General features: G+C 36.1%; 1 protein-coding gene across 1 annotated transcript in view; it reads right to left on the bottom strand.

Annotated features, from left to right (window-relative positions):
* Positions 1–15328, bottom strand: part of LOC150096198 (proto-oncogene tyrosine-protein kinase ROS-like) — a 481253-nt gene continuing 465925 nt past the window's right edge. The window contains exons 39-40 of the mRNA XM_090409003.1: positions 13575–13690; positions 1–2051 (exon numbers count right to left, since the gene is read on the bottom strand). Of these exons, the coding sequence (XP_090265129.1) occupies positions 1215–2051; positions 13575–13690 (953 nt within the window). The 3' untranslated portion in view covers positions 1–1214. The remainder of the gene's footprint in view (positions 2052–13574; positions 13691–15328) is intronic.

The following is a 15328-nucleotide window of genomic DNA, read 5'->3' as shown; positions in this document are numbered from 1 at the left end:
ATTAAAATATTTATTACACATATTTACAGTATTTCCTAGCAACATTTACAAAATGAAAAGACATTTACAGAATGCTGCTGAGTCCATTCACAAAGAAAACATTTCATTAGTCAAACAAATTTGTTCCTTAAACCCATTTCTTTGTTGTTATAACTATTTCTTAACACTGGGAATACTATCTGGTGAATGAAAATATCTACATAGTTCTTGAAATCACAGATATACCACCATGATTGTATTTATGATATTTACAATTTTTGGATCACATTCCCACTAATGATTGTACACAAATGTTTTAAATGAAGTAGCCAGATGAGCAACATATTTGAATACCTAACATATTATGATGATGATGATACTCCTTTTGGACTAGAGAACTTAAGAGTTCTTGCACAGGCATCAGTGCTACTTACAGAAGTAAAAATATATTTAGTTACATGCTAAATTGAAAGTATACACAAATTTATTCTGAGAAGAAGTTTTTCTTTTCTTACTTGCTGAAAACTAAAAATTAAAATTGGAGAAAAAAACGTATATCAAAAATTTCCTAAATGTCACTTTTGGTTTTCGGTCCAACATACAAAATTTTAAACAAGTGATGCCCTATATTGGTGAAAAAAGCACCATGCTTTGCAGGTGCAAATAATAATTTCACCTCATTATTTAAATTCAAAGTAGATAACATTACAATTTGTTTACATGGAAAATATCACTCATTCACATTCTCTTTTACATATTGTATCATATAATTTACTATACTACAATACACATTGTCAAATTTCTTTCGGTCTTGCAACAGTGAAGTATGGAAATAATTACATATGATGTTTAATGTACATACAATCAAATATGATACATTTCATAAAATAAAATGACTTTTTAAGTAATGAAAATGAGACATCTAGGAAAATTTCATTTTTGCTCGGATTTGGACCAGAATTTGCAATTCTTTCATATGAATCAAGAAATTTATTTTACGCCATGTAAGTATATATTTTGTATTAGAAAATCCTCCTTCTTAATACAAAACCATACAAATCATATATATTCATAAATATTTATGAACCCAACAGATTAAGTTAGAATGCTTATCTTAAAAAAGGTTTAAGAATATTTACAAAGTACAGTTTTGTAATTTGTATAAAAGATTCTTGGTGATGAAGGAAAGGAAATGTGTCATTCCTTAAAAAATTTGTGAAAAATAACACCTTTCTTCAGCACCACGAAGACTGAGGAATATAGTCAAGTTCCACACCAGATAGAGCTGATAATGTAGAAATTCCACTATTACGATTGCTGCTAGATACAGAATTTGAATGTCCATTACAAGGGGCAGTGGATGCGGTTGATAATGACCACTGGTCATCATCTAAAGAGTCTATACTCCTACATAAATTGTTTTTCATAGCTCTATTCAGTTCAGTAGAGTTATGATAAAGAGGGTTTTCAGTTTGTGAGGTTTCATACTGTCCAGATGTGGAAGGTAATGAAATAAACAATGAAGTATTGTTGCTCTTGCTGCAAAGTTGAGGTAGAGTGGTTGATGTGCAGAAATCATCATTTTCACCACACACATAAGCTTCATTCATTCTGTATAGTTTTGGTTTATTTTTACAATGAAGTAAGCAGTTTGTTGTAACTCCATTTAGCTGTATAGAATTGGGATAAACTTGCGAATAATAAGGAATACCAGGTTGGTTAACTACTGATGATAGTTCTGGTTCACCATTTTCATTAATTATTACAATAGGGGCACTAGGCAGGTGGTTATTGATGGATGACCTTGTTCTTTGTAGTTCTGCATAGTTTAGTACTGGTTTGACTACTTCTGCATTTGACCTGTGGTGATTACCCAGTGGCAGAGGTACTTCATAGCCCCCTGCATCCATTATAACATCTGTATCTGGTAATAGTTCTAAATACTTTGCTCTCTCTCTTTCTGTTCTTAAATCAGTATGTCTAATAGCTGATATATTAAACGAGGAACCATTTTCTCCAGTAACATTTTCATTTCTTGCAAAAGGATTGCTAGTAGTCACTTCCCTTTCAGCCTGTTAAGAAAATGGATTATTATTAATTTTTATAAAATAACTGTAATAATTATAATTGATTTTATAAGCTGGCCTGGTTGGCTTATAAAAAGTTATAAATTTAAATTATAAGTGGTTAGTATATCCGCTCTCCAGCTAAAAGGCTGCAGATTCAAATCCTGCCGTGGGCATGGATGTTTGTGATTGCCTGTGAAAATACTAGTGGTGGTAGGTAGTAGATGCCGTTGGTGTAGAAGATGATTATAGTTGCGGTTCGTTGTAGCTGGTTGGTGAATTGAGTGGTGGAGGCAGAGAGTTGTAGAGTAGTTGCCCTCCCTCGATGAGTCATTGGACTCTCTGGAGGTGTCATGTAATAATAATAATGACAGTGACAATTATTCATATCTATATATGTCACAGCAAGATACAGAAATTATTTAAGAATGCAATTTATCTAGTTAGTATAATTGTGAGTCAATATCATTTGTAACAAATGAATATTCTTCACATGCAACAACTGAATACTAAAAAAAGGTGAAGCTGTGGAGAGTCCAGTGACTCTCCACAGTTTCACCACACCTTCTTGCTGGAACAGGCCAGAACCAATGGTTCTGGCCTGTTCCAGCAAGACACTGAACCTACCCCCCCAATGTCACAAAGCTCACATTGTGCAGACATGGTTTGAAGAACATATCCAAATGCTCTGTAGGCTCCCCTAGGAGCATAATTCTCCTGATTTTAATCCCATATTTTGGAATTGTGGAGCACAACATCTGCTACTCAACAGTGCCTCACTCAGTTGTTGACCTCTAGGATGTTATTCTAGTTAGTTTAGAATACCTTAGTCTAATGGAATCACTGCCAAGATGGGCACAAACAGTTCTTGGCCAAAGGAGGCTAGGGGTAGTCATAATGTTTTAGCTCATCAATCTCAGGGGCAAATATTCCGGGTGTGCTATGTGTGCGGTGCTCATCCACGAAATATCAGTATCACCGATATTATATTTTTGCATTTATGCCGTTAAAGACTCCCCCAATTGTTTGCAGACTTCGTGTGATTCCTAAAATTTAACACAATATGCTAATGCTTCATTGTCCTCTTCACGAGGGTAATAAAGCTTTAGTGCTTCATGAAGAGGGCACTTTTCGATGGGTAAACATTGCATCACATTCGCATTAATAGCTCGGGTGTGCTTTCAAAATGCATACACCTTTGAGCCCTTCGAAAAGATGTAAAGAGGGTGCAGCAGGTCAAATTCTTAGCATTGTAGTATTTTTAAACCGCTGAGAAGGCATGGCTAGGTGAGCTACGATTTTGAGCTCACCCAGAACCTAGCAGCTGTGATTGGTTATTGTGTCGACCAATCCAATTGAATGCTGTCATCTTGTCATGAGTTGAGCGCTTTCTGTATCCAATGGCTGTATTGGATACAGAAAGCGCTCAACTCATGACAAGATGACAGCATTCAATTGGATTGGTTGACACAATAACCGATTGTGTTTTCAAATTTTCTGGAACTGAAAATTTGAAAGTGGATGTTACTAGAAAAATGCTAATTGTTTTTTCTTTTGCTTCTGCAGTATAGCATCTGTTAAGATTGCAAAGTTTCTTAATGATATATAGAGACATTTTTATTCTAGTCTTCAGAAACAACAGACAGTAAAAAAATATCTATTCCTGAATAAAATTTATAAGATATTGTCGATCTACAACAAAATACCACTGTAAAAATATTCATAATTTTAAATTATGACTGTTTTTTATTTGTTTATTTGGTTTCATAATACATATTGTCAGCACTTGCAATGTGCAGGATTTAAAAAAAATTACTTACTGGATTTGAATAGTTGTGTTAATTTCAGAAATTTTATTAAAATTATTAAGTGCTGTGTGTGCTTGTAAAGACATTCTCGTAATGCTAACTGACACGACACGTCAGCCATTATACATAACTTCTTGCTTGCCACTTTCATGGAGCACGCATGCTCGCCGAGGAGTTTGGGTGATTGACAGCTGACAGAGAGAGCATTCAGTATCGAGGTAATGGAAACAACAAGTGAGCATTCGGTATGGAATTAACGGAGAAAAAATAAAAGGGAGTTAATGGAAGTTTAAGAACGCAGGCCAGAAAAATTTTGTTCTTAGAAATTAAGTTTTTATGTGACAGTCAGGAACATTATTATTATTGTTATTGTTCCAGGAAACTCCAAGGAGTCGACAGACTCATCGAGGGAGGCGCAAACATCATGTCTGGAACAACTATTCAACATTCACACAGTATCTATCATATCTTGCCTTGAACTCATTCACGGTCGTAGCACCCACAACAGACTGGAAGCTTATTCCACTCATTCACCACTCTCCAAGTAAAAAACCTAGCTCTAACACCCTTGTCAACCACGCTCTTGCCCAGCTTCCATTAATGGCCCCTAGTCCTCCCACCACCAGTCATATTTTCAAAAATATCTTCTGGATCAATCTTATAAAAACCCTTCAGTAATTTGAATGTCTCAATCATATCACCCCTCCTTCGCCTATCGTCCAATTTCTGCAACCCACAAATCCTCAACCTATTCTCATAAGGTTCATTCCACAGACCTATCATCTTGGTCACTCGTCTCTGGACCCTCTCCACTTCCTCCCCATCACGAAGAAACCCTGGTGCCCATAACTGGGCACAGAAGTCCAGATGGGGTCTTATCAAGGCTCGATACAGAGGAACAACAACTTGCTTCTCTCTGCATGTTAAAGTATTTTTCATAAGCCAAGTGATTTGGTGAGCTGTTTTAGTTACTTTTGCAATGTGCCCCCTAAACTTCAACTCCGTATTCACCAGCACTCCCAAATCCCTGGCTTCATCAATCTCCTGGAGTACGGTTCCACCTATGCGATATACTGCTGCTATTCTTTTCACCCCAAAGTGCATAACCTTACACTTTGCCACATTAAACTGACATCCATTTTTCCTAGCCCAGTCCTCCAAACTATCCAAATCATCCTGTAAAATTTTGACATCCTGTGCACTCACAATTGCTCTACCCAACTTTGCATCATCAGCAAACAAGTGAACACTTCCTCTCAAATCCTTTCCAATATCATTGATGAACAAATTGAAAAGCAGTGGTCCAAGAACAGAGCCCTGCGGCACTCCACTAGTCACAAGACGTCTTTTTGACTCCACTCCTGAATAAACCACTCTCTGGTATCTCTCCTTCAACCACCCTCCTATCCATCTCACCAACCCTATATCTATTCCCATCTGCTCCAGTTTACTAATTAGGGTTCCATGTGGTATCCTGTCAAAGGCCTTGGCAAGGTCCAGTAGTATCACTGTAAACCCATTACCCCTATCCAGTTCAGCCATCACTGTGTTATAAAACGTGAGCAAGTTACTGAGGCATGATCTACCCTTCACAAAACCATGTTGTCCCCCATACAATATCCCATTTTCATCTATCCAATCCTGTATTCTTTTCTTGACTAATTTCTCTAAGACCTTGACAATGATTCCTGATATGCTAATTGGTCGGTAATTTACAACAGCAGTCTTGGAACCACCTTTATGCAGTGGAACTATTTTCCCCTCCTTCCACCCGCTCGGGACTAACCCAGACCCGAGACTCAAATTAAACAAAATGGTCAAGGGTACTGACAAATCTTTAGCTGCTTCTCGTACTACACGAGCTGGTATACCATCCAATCCCACAGATGTATTGACATTGAGGTTATGCAATAGACTACTCACCTCCACTTCATTCACCACAATTCCCGTATAATCTACTGGTTTATTCGTTTCTTCAATGTCACCACCTGGATGATATATTCTTGCAAAGTGCTCACTCAGTAATTCAGTTACCTCCCTACCATCGGCATTCTTTAAAATCATTCTGCCATGTACATTTTTCCTTTTACTTGCTACATATCTAAAAAACTGTGTAGGATTCTCTTTAGCCTGCATGGCCAATGTTCTTTCATAATCCTTTTTTGCTTTTCTTACCACACTCGTCACCCTTCTGGCCTGCGCTTTATACCGTTCATGTGCCTGCCAGTCACCTTTCTCCTTAAATTCCCTCCATAGTTGTTTCTTTTTTTGCAGCTCAAGCTTAATGGTGTTATTCATCCATTTAACCCCTACTTGATTTATTATTTGGACTCTAGGTATACAGTCAGCCATTGCTTCATGCAAGCATTTCTTAACTACATGCACTATCAACTTCTAGTCCTTGCAGTTGTACATACCATCTGGTATACCATCCAATCCCACAGATGTATTGACATTGAGGTTATGCAATAGACTACTCACCTCCACTTCATTCACCACAATTCCCGTATAATCTACTGGTTTATTCGTTTCTTCAATGTCACCACCTGGATGATATATTCTTGCAAAGTGCTCACTCAGTAACTCAGCTATCTCAACTGATTCAGTTACCTCCCTACCATCGGCATTCTTTAAAATCATTCTGCCATGTACATTTTTCCTTTTACTTGCTACATATCTAAAAAACTGTGTAGGATTCTCTTTAGCCTGCATGGCCAATGTTCTTTCATAATCCTTTTTTGCTTTTCTTACCACACTCGTCACCCTTCTGGCCTGCGCTTTATACCGTTCATGTGCCTGCCGGTCACCTTTCTCCTTAAATTCCCTCCATAGTTGTTTCTTTTTTTGCAGCTCAAGCTTAATGGTGTTATTCATCCATTTAACCCCTACTTGATTTATTATTTGGACTCTAGGTATACAGTCAGCCATTGCTTCATGCAAGCATTTCTTAACTACATGCACTATCAACTTCTAGTCCTTGCAGTTGTACATGCCATGGCACTGAGCCAATCAAGCTCCTAAGCTTGTCATACTTTCCAGCCCAATAATTCCAAATGTACCCTGTCTTAATTGAAAATTCTACACCTTTAGCCACCTCCCAAGTCAAAACCCTATGATCACTCTCACCGATTGGTGGCAATGTGGTCATATTTGTTACAGCCAAATCCTCAGATGTAATTACTAGGTCAAGCACTCTCTGACCCCTAGTATTTTCCATTACATGCTGTCGCAGATAGTTATCCCTTAATAACCGCATAAAATCCAATTCCTTCCTCCCGTGTGTCCTCTCCTCACTCCAATCAATGCGACCATAGTTGAAATCTCCCATAATAATCACCCTCCTTCCACTCATTTCTTCTATTTGCTTGTGCATATTGTCACCACCATCTTTTCCATCACCTGGTCTATAGAGGAACCCAATTGTATATTTAGTTCTGCTAGCCACAATCTCACACCAAATGGCCTCAAATGTGCTCTTTTCTCTATCCTGCAATTCAACTTCTATTCTCCTTGGCTGTAGCTCATCAGCTATCATCAACAATACTCCTCCCCCCATTTTATTCTCTCTGTCATTCCTGAACACGCTATACCCATCACATTCAATCCCACTAGTTATATCATCTACAGTCAGCCATGTTTCACTAATACCAATAACCTGTGGTCTGGAAGTGCCAACCATGGCCAAAACTCTTCCTTCTTGTTCCTAATACTCCTAGTATTAGTGTACATGAATTTAAGACCCCCATTGGCCCCAACCCTACCTTGATGCCTTATATTAACTATCCCACTCTGGTTTGTTGTCCTTATTTGCTCTAGCATATTATATTCATTCTTACATTCAACTGCCTCCCTAAGGACTGTATATCTACTCCCCCCCCCCTTTAACAAATCTAGTTTCTCTGAATTTGCACATCCACTGCATTCAGCAACACTTTCTCAAGTCTTCTTACACCATAACCATTCAAATGCAAGCCATCCATCTTATATAGATCCTTTCGCCCATCAAACTCACTCCACACGTCCACAAATTCCACACCACTCGTCATACATAACCCACGCATAAAGTCATTCGCAATTATGGCCCTCCTTTTAAACATTTCACTGTCATACCGTGGCAAAAGACTGATCATTCTAACTCTCTCACTCTTTTCTTTTGCTACCTCAAACAATTCATTCAGGTCTTCTATCATTTCCATTTTATCTCCTTTCAAATCATTCGTACCTGCCACAACGATCATTTCTTTCACCCTTTCCTTTTGCTCTCTAATAAACTCAGTTACATCCTTTATGGTCGCACCAGGTTGGTACAATTTTGTCAAATCCTCTACTAACACACCTCGTACTAACGAGTCTCCATACAGCACTCTATCCTTCATTTTGTTCATGTTCACATTCATACGTATGTGAACATATTAATAAAAGATTCCGAAAAAGGAATCGTAGAATTGTGAGCGTTTAAAGTGGAGGAGTTAAGACTGTAAATAAGTATTGGTAAATAAAAGAAAATATTGCAATTGACGTTCTATAGGAATGTTTGAGGAAACGCTGATTGAAAATTTCCTCTGTTTTAATAACGCCGGATCTATCTGCTATTTCTACTAGAAAAGGAGTCGAAATTTAACAACTTAGATAAATCAGTAGAAGAAACCTTTTTTGCTGGTACAGTATAAGAGTACTTATACTTCGGTGAATTCAGAATATCTTACTTCAGAGTCAGGAGGAATAATGTGTGCTACATAAGGGTGATGAGAAAGGATTCTATCGAAAAAGGAGGGAATCTTATAAAAAGGCCTTAACAAAGAAACTGACTATGAACATTTTGTTATTGTGTAAACAAGGTGTTTAGTCTAGTAGACGTGATTAAGTATATATTAAATAAACCAGTAATAGAATGAGTCAAAGAATGGTTGATCTCTAAAGTGTAAGTTTATTTTAAAAGGCCTTGGATCCAGTTAATTTTGTAGTTGTGTAATTTTATTTGAAGTGTATATATTATTTTTGTTTTATTAAATGTGTATATTTTGTATTTGGTCTTGAGTCAGTGATTTTTTGGATTCTGAAAGAAACAGTTAAAAGTCATTGCACCAATCGGAATTGAACCCTTGTTCATATAAATAAAAATACTCGGAAATTAGAAATAATCGTTATAGGGAAAATCTCATAACAAATGAGGATTGATAATAAATAAATTAATTAATAAATAATCCCCCTCTTTATAACAATTGATAACAGAGATCAAATCTTTTGATAATACCAGCATATGTGAGATTGATAAGACCGAAGAACTGCTGACAGTAAAAAAAAAAAAAAAAACACTAATGAATTTAGGATTCCTGAACGTGTGGATTATTCTGATAATGATCGGATGTTATGTATACTGAGTCTCAGTAAACAAAACAAAATTCTTGGTAAATGGAGAGAAATACACATAACATATGTATTTCTCTCCATTTTCCAAGAATTTTATGAGATGATTTTACGAGATGATTTGCTGCTCCATCAAACCATATTTATTCCTGAAATACTCTCTCTCTCTTCATAAATTTTTTTTTTTAATATGCCATCATAAATTCACTTATTCATGTTTAGACTTTAGAGGATCGTGCTACTCGCTCTACCCAGCAACTTATAGGACATATATCACAAATGATAATTATTAATAATTTGTTTACCATTGTAGAAACAAATTAATAATTTGTTTCTACTCACACTTATTCTTTCCTATCGTTACATGTCTTATAAATAATGGTTCAAATATTTTCATCTTTGAGTATTTCAGATATATCAACCAAATATAGCATTCTTCTTCATTGTTGTTTTCTAATAAATTCTAAAACAAACAGATTGTTTCCCCACTCTATGCAGAAGTATTCAAAGTTATCCTGAAATTAATTGCATTGGACCAATTAAGATGAGCGCTGATGCACTATGCACTCTCAAAACTTTCGTACATCGATAAAAATGCAATCACATGGTCATGGATGTCCGCAGAGGGGGTAACGGGGCACATTTTTTTTATATATGAAATTGTGCAAAAAACTGTATTAATTCTGAATACTTTTTCCCAAGAATTAAAGATCATTAAAATCAATGTAAAATTAAAATAATCTATTTATAGTTTACATCGACAAAATTACATCAAAAAATGCTAAAAGACGTTTATTGATGTAATTATTTAATTAAATCAATAATTATAAAAATTTATTGATGTACAGTGGTATCTCGTTAATCCGAACTAATAAAAACCGTGCTCATTCGGATTAGTGAATTTCTTCCCAAGAGACAACAATAACTAGCGTTTAAGACAAAAATAATGAGATTCTAAATGGTATATCAATTTAATTCTGTAAATAAATTAACTGATAGAAAAAAGCTACTGTACTGTAAAGTAAAACAAAAAAAAAAAATAATAATAATACGGTACACAAGTTTATTTTAGTAAAAAATTTAATTTGTATGTACCTGTATTGTTGAGGATTCTGATTTAATAAGATTGCATAGTTCAGTACGTAACTTAATTTACATAAAAAATATCACTTTCTTGTACACAACACAAAAAAGTTTTTTTTTTATTTCTTTGTAAAAAAGTCCCTGATTTTCTTTTGCTTCTTTGAAGCTAAACTTTTTTCGAATGCTTCTTCTCGGAGCTGCATTAGCAACAAAATTTTGTGCGATGGCTTATCATTCTGCTTAGTCCATTCTATACACATATTAAAACTGTCAGCTGCCTCTTCATGTTTTACTTTTTTTTCTTCGAGTTCATCGTCATCATCGTCTTCTAATTCATTCTGTAGTGTAATATTTATAATTTCATCATCTGATTTGATTTCAAATTCACTTTCGGTTCTATCTGTAATCCATTCTGCAACATCTGTTTGTGAAATTTCAACATCTGGATTTATATTTTTAATCAAATCATGCACGTTTTAAATTTCCTGTTTTTGTGTATATTTGTGATTCATGCCGAAAATACAGTACGTACTGTACAGTATAAAAAAGCAAACGTGAATACACAATAAATCAGAATAGTCCTCCAGTATAACCGTACAATTGACAGCATGAAAATAATACGTACCGTAATAATAATAAAATAAATAATAATAGTTAAAATAATAATTATTAATTAAAAATAATAGTACACAAAATAATAATACGTAATAAATAATAAAACTTTTTTCTTTCAAACCGCAGTTCGGATTACTGGAGGGTTTGGACTAAAGAGGTTCGGATTAGCGAGATACCACTGTAGTTATTTGTCTCCAAGCTTTGCCACACACCTGGAAAATTTTCTGCGGATGCAAGCCCATGCATACAGTCAAACTGAACGTGAAATTTTGAGCATGGGTTGCATAACCCACACGACAGCACACCTAAACAAAATGGGCATGCGACGCCACTGATCAATCTATATTTATTATTATTATGGGCAACTCTGAGAAGTTTAGATTCATTGGAGGGAGGCCCTAAACATCATGTCAAGAACTATTCAGCATTTGCACAGTCATGGCACCCAATTCCACTTATTCACCACTCTCCAAGTAAAAAACCTAGTTCTAACATTATTCATATCTATATATGTCACAGCAATATCTAGAAATTATTTAAGAATGTAATTTATCTAGTGAGTATAATTGTGAGTCAGTATCATTTGTAACAAATAAACATTCTTCACATGCAACACTTGCTAACTATACTCTTGCTCAGTTTCCATGGATGGCCCCTAGTTCTCCCACCACCACACCTATTCTGAAAAATTTTCTCTGAATTAATCTGTATGACTACTCCTAGCCTCAGTAATTCGTTGTAGATTAGACAGATTAGAGCATTGGCTCTAATCTGTCTCATTCATATCACTCTTTTTTTGCCTATCAACCAGTTTCTGTAACCCACAAATCTTCAACCTGTACTTCAACCTAAGGTTTATTCCATAGATCTGCTACCATCTTGGTTACTCGCCTCTGGATCCTGTCTACCTCCTCCCCATCACCAAGAAACCCTGGTGCCTAGATCTGCACACACAGTAGTCAAGATGGGGTTTTATCAAGGCTTGATAAAGAGGAACAATAACCTGCTTGTCTCTGTATGTCTTAAGTATTCTTCATTAACCAAGTGATCTGATGAGCTGCTTTAGCTACTTTTGCTATGTGCTCCCTGAACTTTAACTCCCTAGCCACTAACACTTACAAGTCTCTGGCTTCATTAATTTCCTGGAGTACGGTTCCACTGATAATCTTTTCACCCCAAAATGCATAACCTTATACTTTGTTACATTAAACTAACATTCATTCTGGTTAGCCCAGTCTGCCAATCTATCCAAATCATCCTACAAAATTTTCACATCATGTGTATTAACTATTGCTCTACCCAACTTTGCATCATTGGCAATAGCTGAGCAGTTCCTTTCCTATATCATTAATGAACAAATTAAATAGCAGTGGTCCAAGAACAGAACCCTGCAGCACGCCACTAGTCACAGGCCTTCTCTTGGACTTTACTCCTGAACTCACTACTCTCTGATATCTCTCCATCAACTACCCTCCTATACATCTCACCAACCCTATATCCATCCTCCATGTGTTGCAGTTTACTGATTAAGATTCCATGTAGTACCCTGTCAAAGGCCTTTGCAAAGTCCAGCAGTATTCACTGTAAACCCATTACCTTTATCCAATTCAGCTGTCACTGTATTATAAAACATGAGCAAGTTACTGAAGCATGATCTACTCTTCACAAAACCATGCTATCTCCCATACAGTATTCCATTTCTATCTCTCCATTCTGTATTTTGCTCTTGACCAATTTCTCTGATACTTTGACAACAACTCCTGATATGCTGATCGGTCAGTAATTTGCTACAGCAGTCTTGGAATGTTATGTTGCTTTGTTTAGTACATCACATGCTCCTTTTACCATTTATGAATTAAATTTGCATTTTTTTCTTAATGTGATCCCCACCCATGACTGACTGATTTTCCCTTTTCAGGCATTTCCGATCGTAGGTGACTTCTCAGGCATTGCCCACAAAATATTCCTGGCGAGATTTTTACAGGGTAGTTCACCATTGCTTTCCCCAACTCCCCAATTTTATCTGGGCTCGGGACCAGCATATATGGCTGGGACGTATTCATGACTGTAGTTCATGTGCATTCGGGGGGGGGGGGGGGGGGGTTGCTTGTTTGCGGAAGGAAAAAACCCCAGATAAACTGAAGAGAAAAACCCTACTGTCCACGCCCAAGACTGGCTAACTTGGCTATGTCTGAGAAAGATCCTTAAGCTCCTCACGTCGGTGATGAGAATTGAACCCAGGACACTCCTTCCCCGGGCATATGGTTGTGAAGTGGAAAGCCACTAGGCTAATCGTGCGGACATCCCCACCCATAAAAGGAATAAACCTGTAGTGCAATAGCACCTTGAAAAGGCTATGGATTTTTTTTTTAATGAATATGTAACAGCTGTGAAGCCCATATCGATATTCATAGTTTTTACTATAGCATACACCAGTGTGTTGAAACCACTTACTGCACGAAAGTCCTGACAAAAACCCAATAATACAAGTGCAATTTTCAAGGTCCCTCTCTCTCTCTTTTTTTTTTTTTTTTTCCCACTATAATGAAGCATTCCTTTGATCTCTCTCTCTACAAACTTGATGTAGTGATAGTTGACTGCAACTATTTTTTACATGGGATTATATATATAAAAAATACATAAAAAATGATACTACCATTTGATTCATCACTGGTGAAGAATCATTGCATATGATCTCATCATCAGCATCTCTAGCTGTAGTTAACAAGGCCATCTCTCTTAATCTTGCATTGTAGTTTTCTGGGAATCTTGCTAAAGAGGATAGGAAGATATATTGCACACAAAGATTTTATTTATCAACAACATAAATACTATAGTTCTAGGTTTAGACAGGTTTTGGAGAAAAAAAGCAGAGCATTTAAAATGTGCTATTCTTAAAATTATATACTGTGGGCACACAAAAAAGTTTATACATAAATATAAAATTCAACTTTAATATTTTAAATGCTTAATTGTGAATAGAACATGCTATGTTAAAATAAGTACTGAGATAGCACTACGTTTCAGAGAAATTAAATTGCACACACACTTCAGTAGCATGTGATCTCTACATTGGTCCTGATGCTTTGTACCTTTCTAGATATACTATCCACTAGTTGTTAGCAAAATACCCAGCTCTTTCTTCTGTGTAGGAGTAAGGGATTTTGGACTGTTCTTTCAACTGATAAATGTACCAGTCTTGCCTACAAATGATGTTCTAGTTCATCTCAAAGGTGTTTTATTAGGCTGAGATTTGGATTTTTTTTTTTGAGGCTTTAGAAAAAGCAACTGACACAACGAAAAAGGAAAAGTTGGTCCTTGTTGGGGATCTAAATAGCAGAGTAGGAAATGATTGTCAGACATACAAAAATATTTTGGGAAAATTTGGAGAAAAGAGCATGAGAATATAATTAAATGAACTGAAGGTGCTTAGAATTTTAAAGAAATTTCAATGTGAATAAGCCATGGTTGAGATATCAGCACCTTGTTTAAAGGGAAAATGCAAGAGAAATGGTAGTGAATGACTGCATGATGGTCCCATTATATAAAGGAGACTTTAAGATAACAGTAGCAAATTATAGATCATTTAGTATCTCAGGGGTGTTAGACAGAATTCAGGCATGAATAGATCATAATGATACTCTCTAGAAAGTTTTAGTAATGTACTCACTTTTTGTAATAAAGTAACAGCTGAGTTGGATAAGAGAAATGGCTATAGCAATAATGGCAAATATCTGTTGGATTTCTGCTCAGAACATGGACTGGTTATTACTAACACCATGTTCCAACATAAAAATGTGCACAAATTCACATGGAGAGAAGATGCAAGGAATAAGAAAAGTCTCTGACTATGTTATTGTTGATAGTGATGTTTTCTCCCTGGTGCAGGACACCAGAGTGTACAGATTTGAAATCGATCGCTATTTAGTCTTGAGCAGGATAAAATTGAATTTCATATTGAAAAGAATAACATGTAAGAAAGTTTTAAAGCGAATAAAAGTTAAGCAGCTCTCAGATTTGAACTGTAGACTAAAATACACAAAGAATATTGAAGAAAAATTGAAAGAGTTTCAGAACAGGAACCAAACCTTGGAGATTCAGTGGCAAGCCTTGTAGAAAACCTTGATTGATTCAGCTAGAGAGGCATGTGGTGAAGTTGTCTGCAAGGATAGAAAAATCAGAACTCCATGGGGTGAACACAGGAAGTTAAAGAGGCAGTGAAGGAAAAGAAGAAAGCATATCAAAAGTTCCTGGCAAATAAGTCACTTTTGCTCTTAGAGAATACAGAGACAAATGTAAGAAAGCTAAACAAAAGTCATTGGAGGACTTTGGCAAGAACATAGAAAATAAATATCAAGAAGGTGGCAAAATATTCTGGAGGTTGTTGAAGAAGCTTAGGAATGGAGGAAA

Source organism: Typopeltis vanoorti, chromosome 19 (assembly GCF_054136105.1).
Source record: "Typopeltis vanoorti isolate ZY-2024b chromosome 19, IOZ_Tvanoo_1.0, whole genome shotgun sequence".
NCBI classification, from domain to species: domain Eukaryota; kingdom Metazoa; phylum Arthropoda; class Arachnida; order Uropygi; family Thelyphonidae; genus Typopeltis; species Typopeltis vanoorti.
Note: the sequence above shows the minus strand (reverse complement) of the source record. Positions and strands in the feature narration are given on the sequence as shown.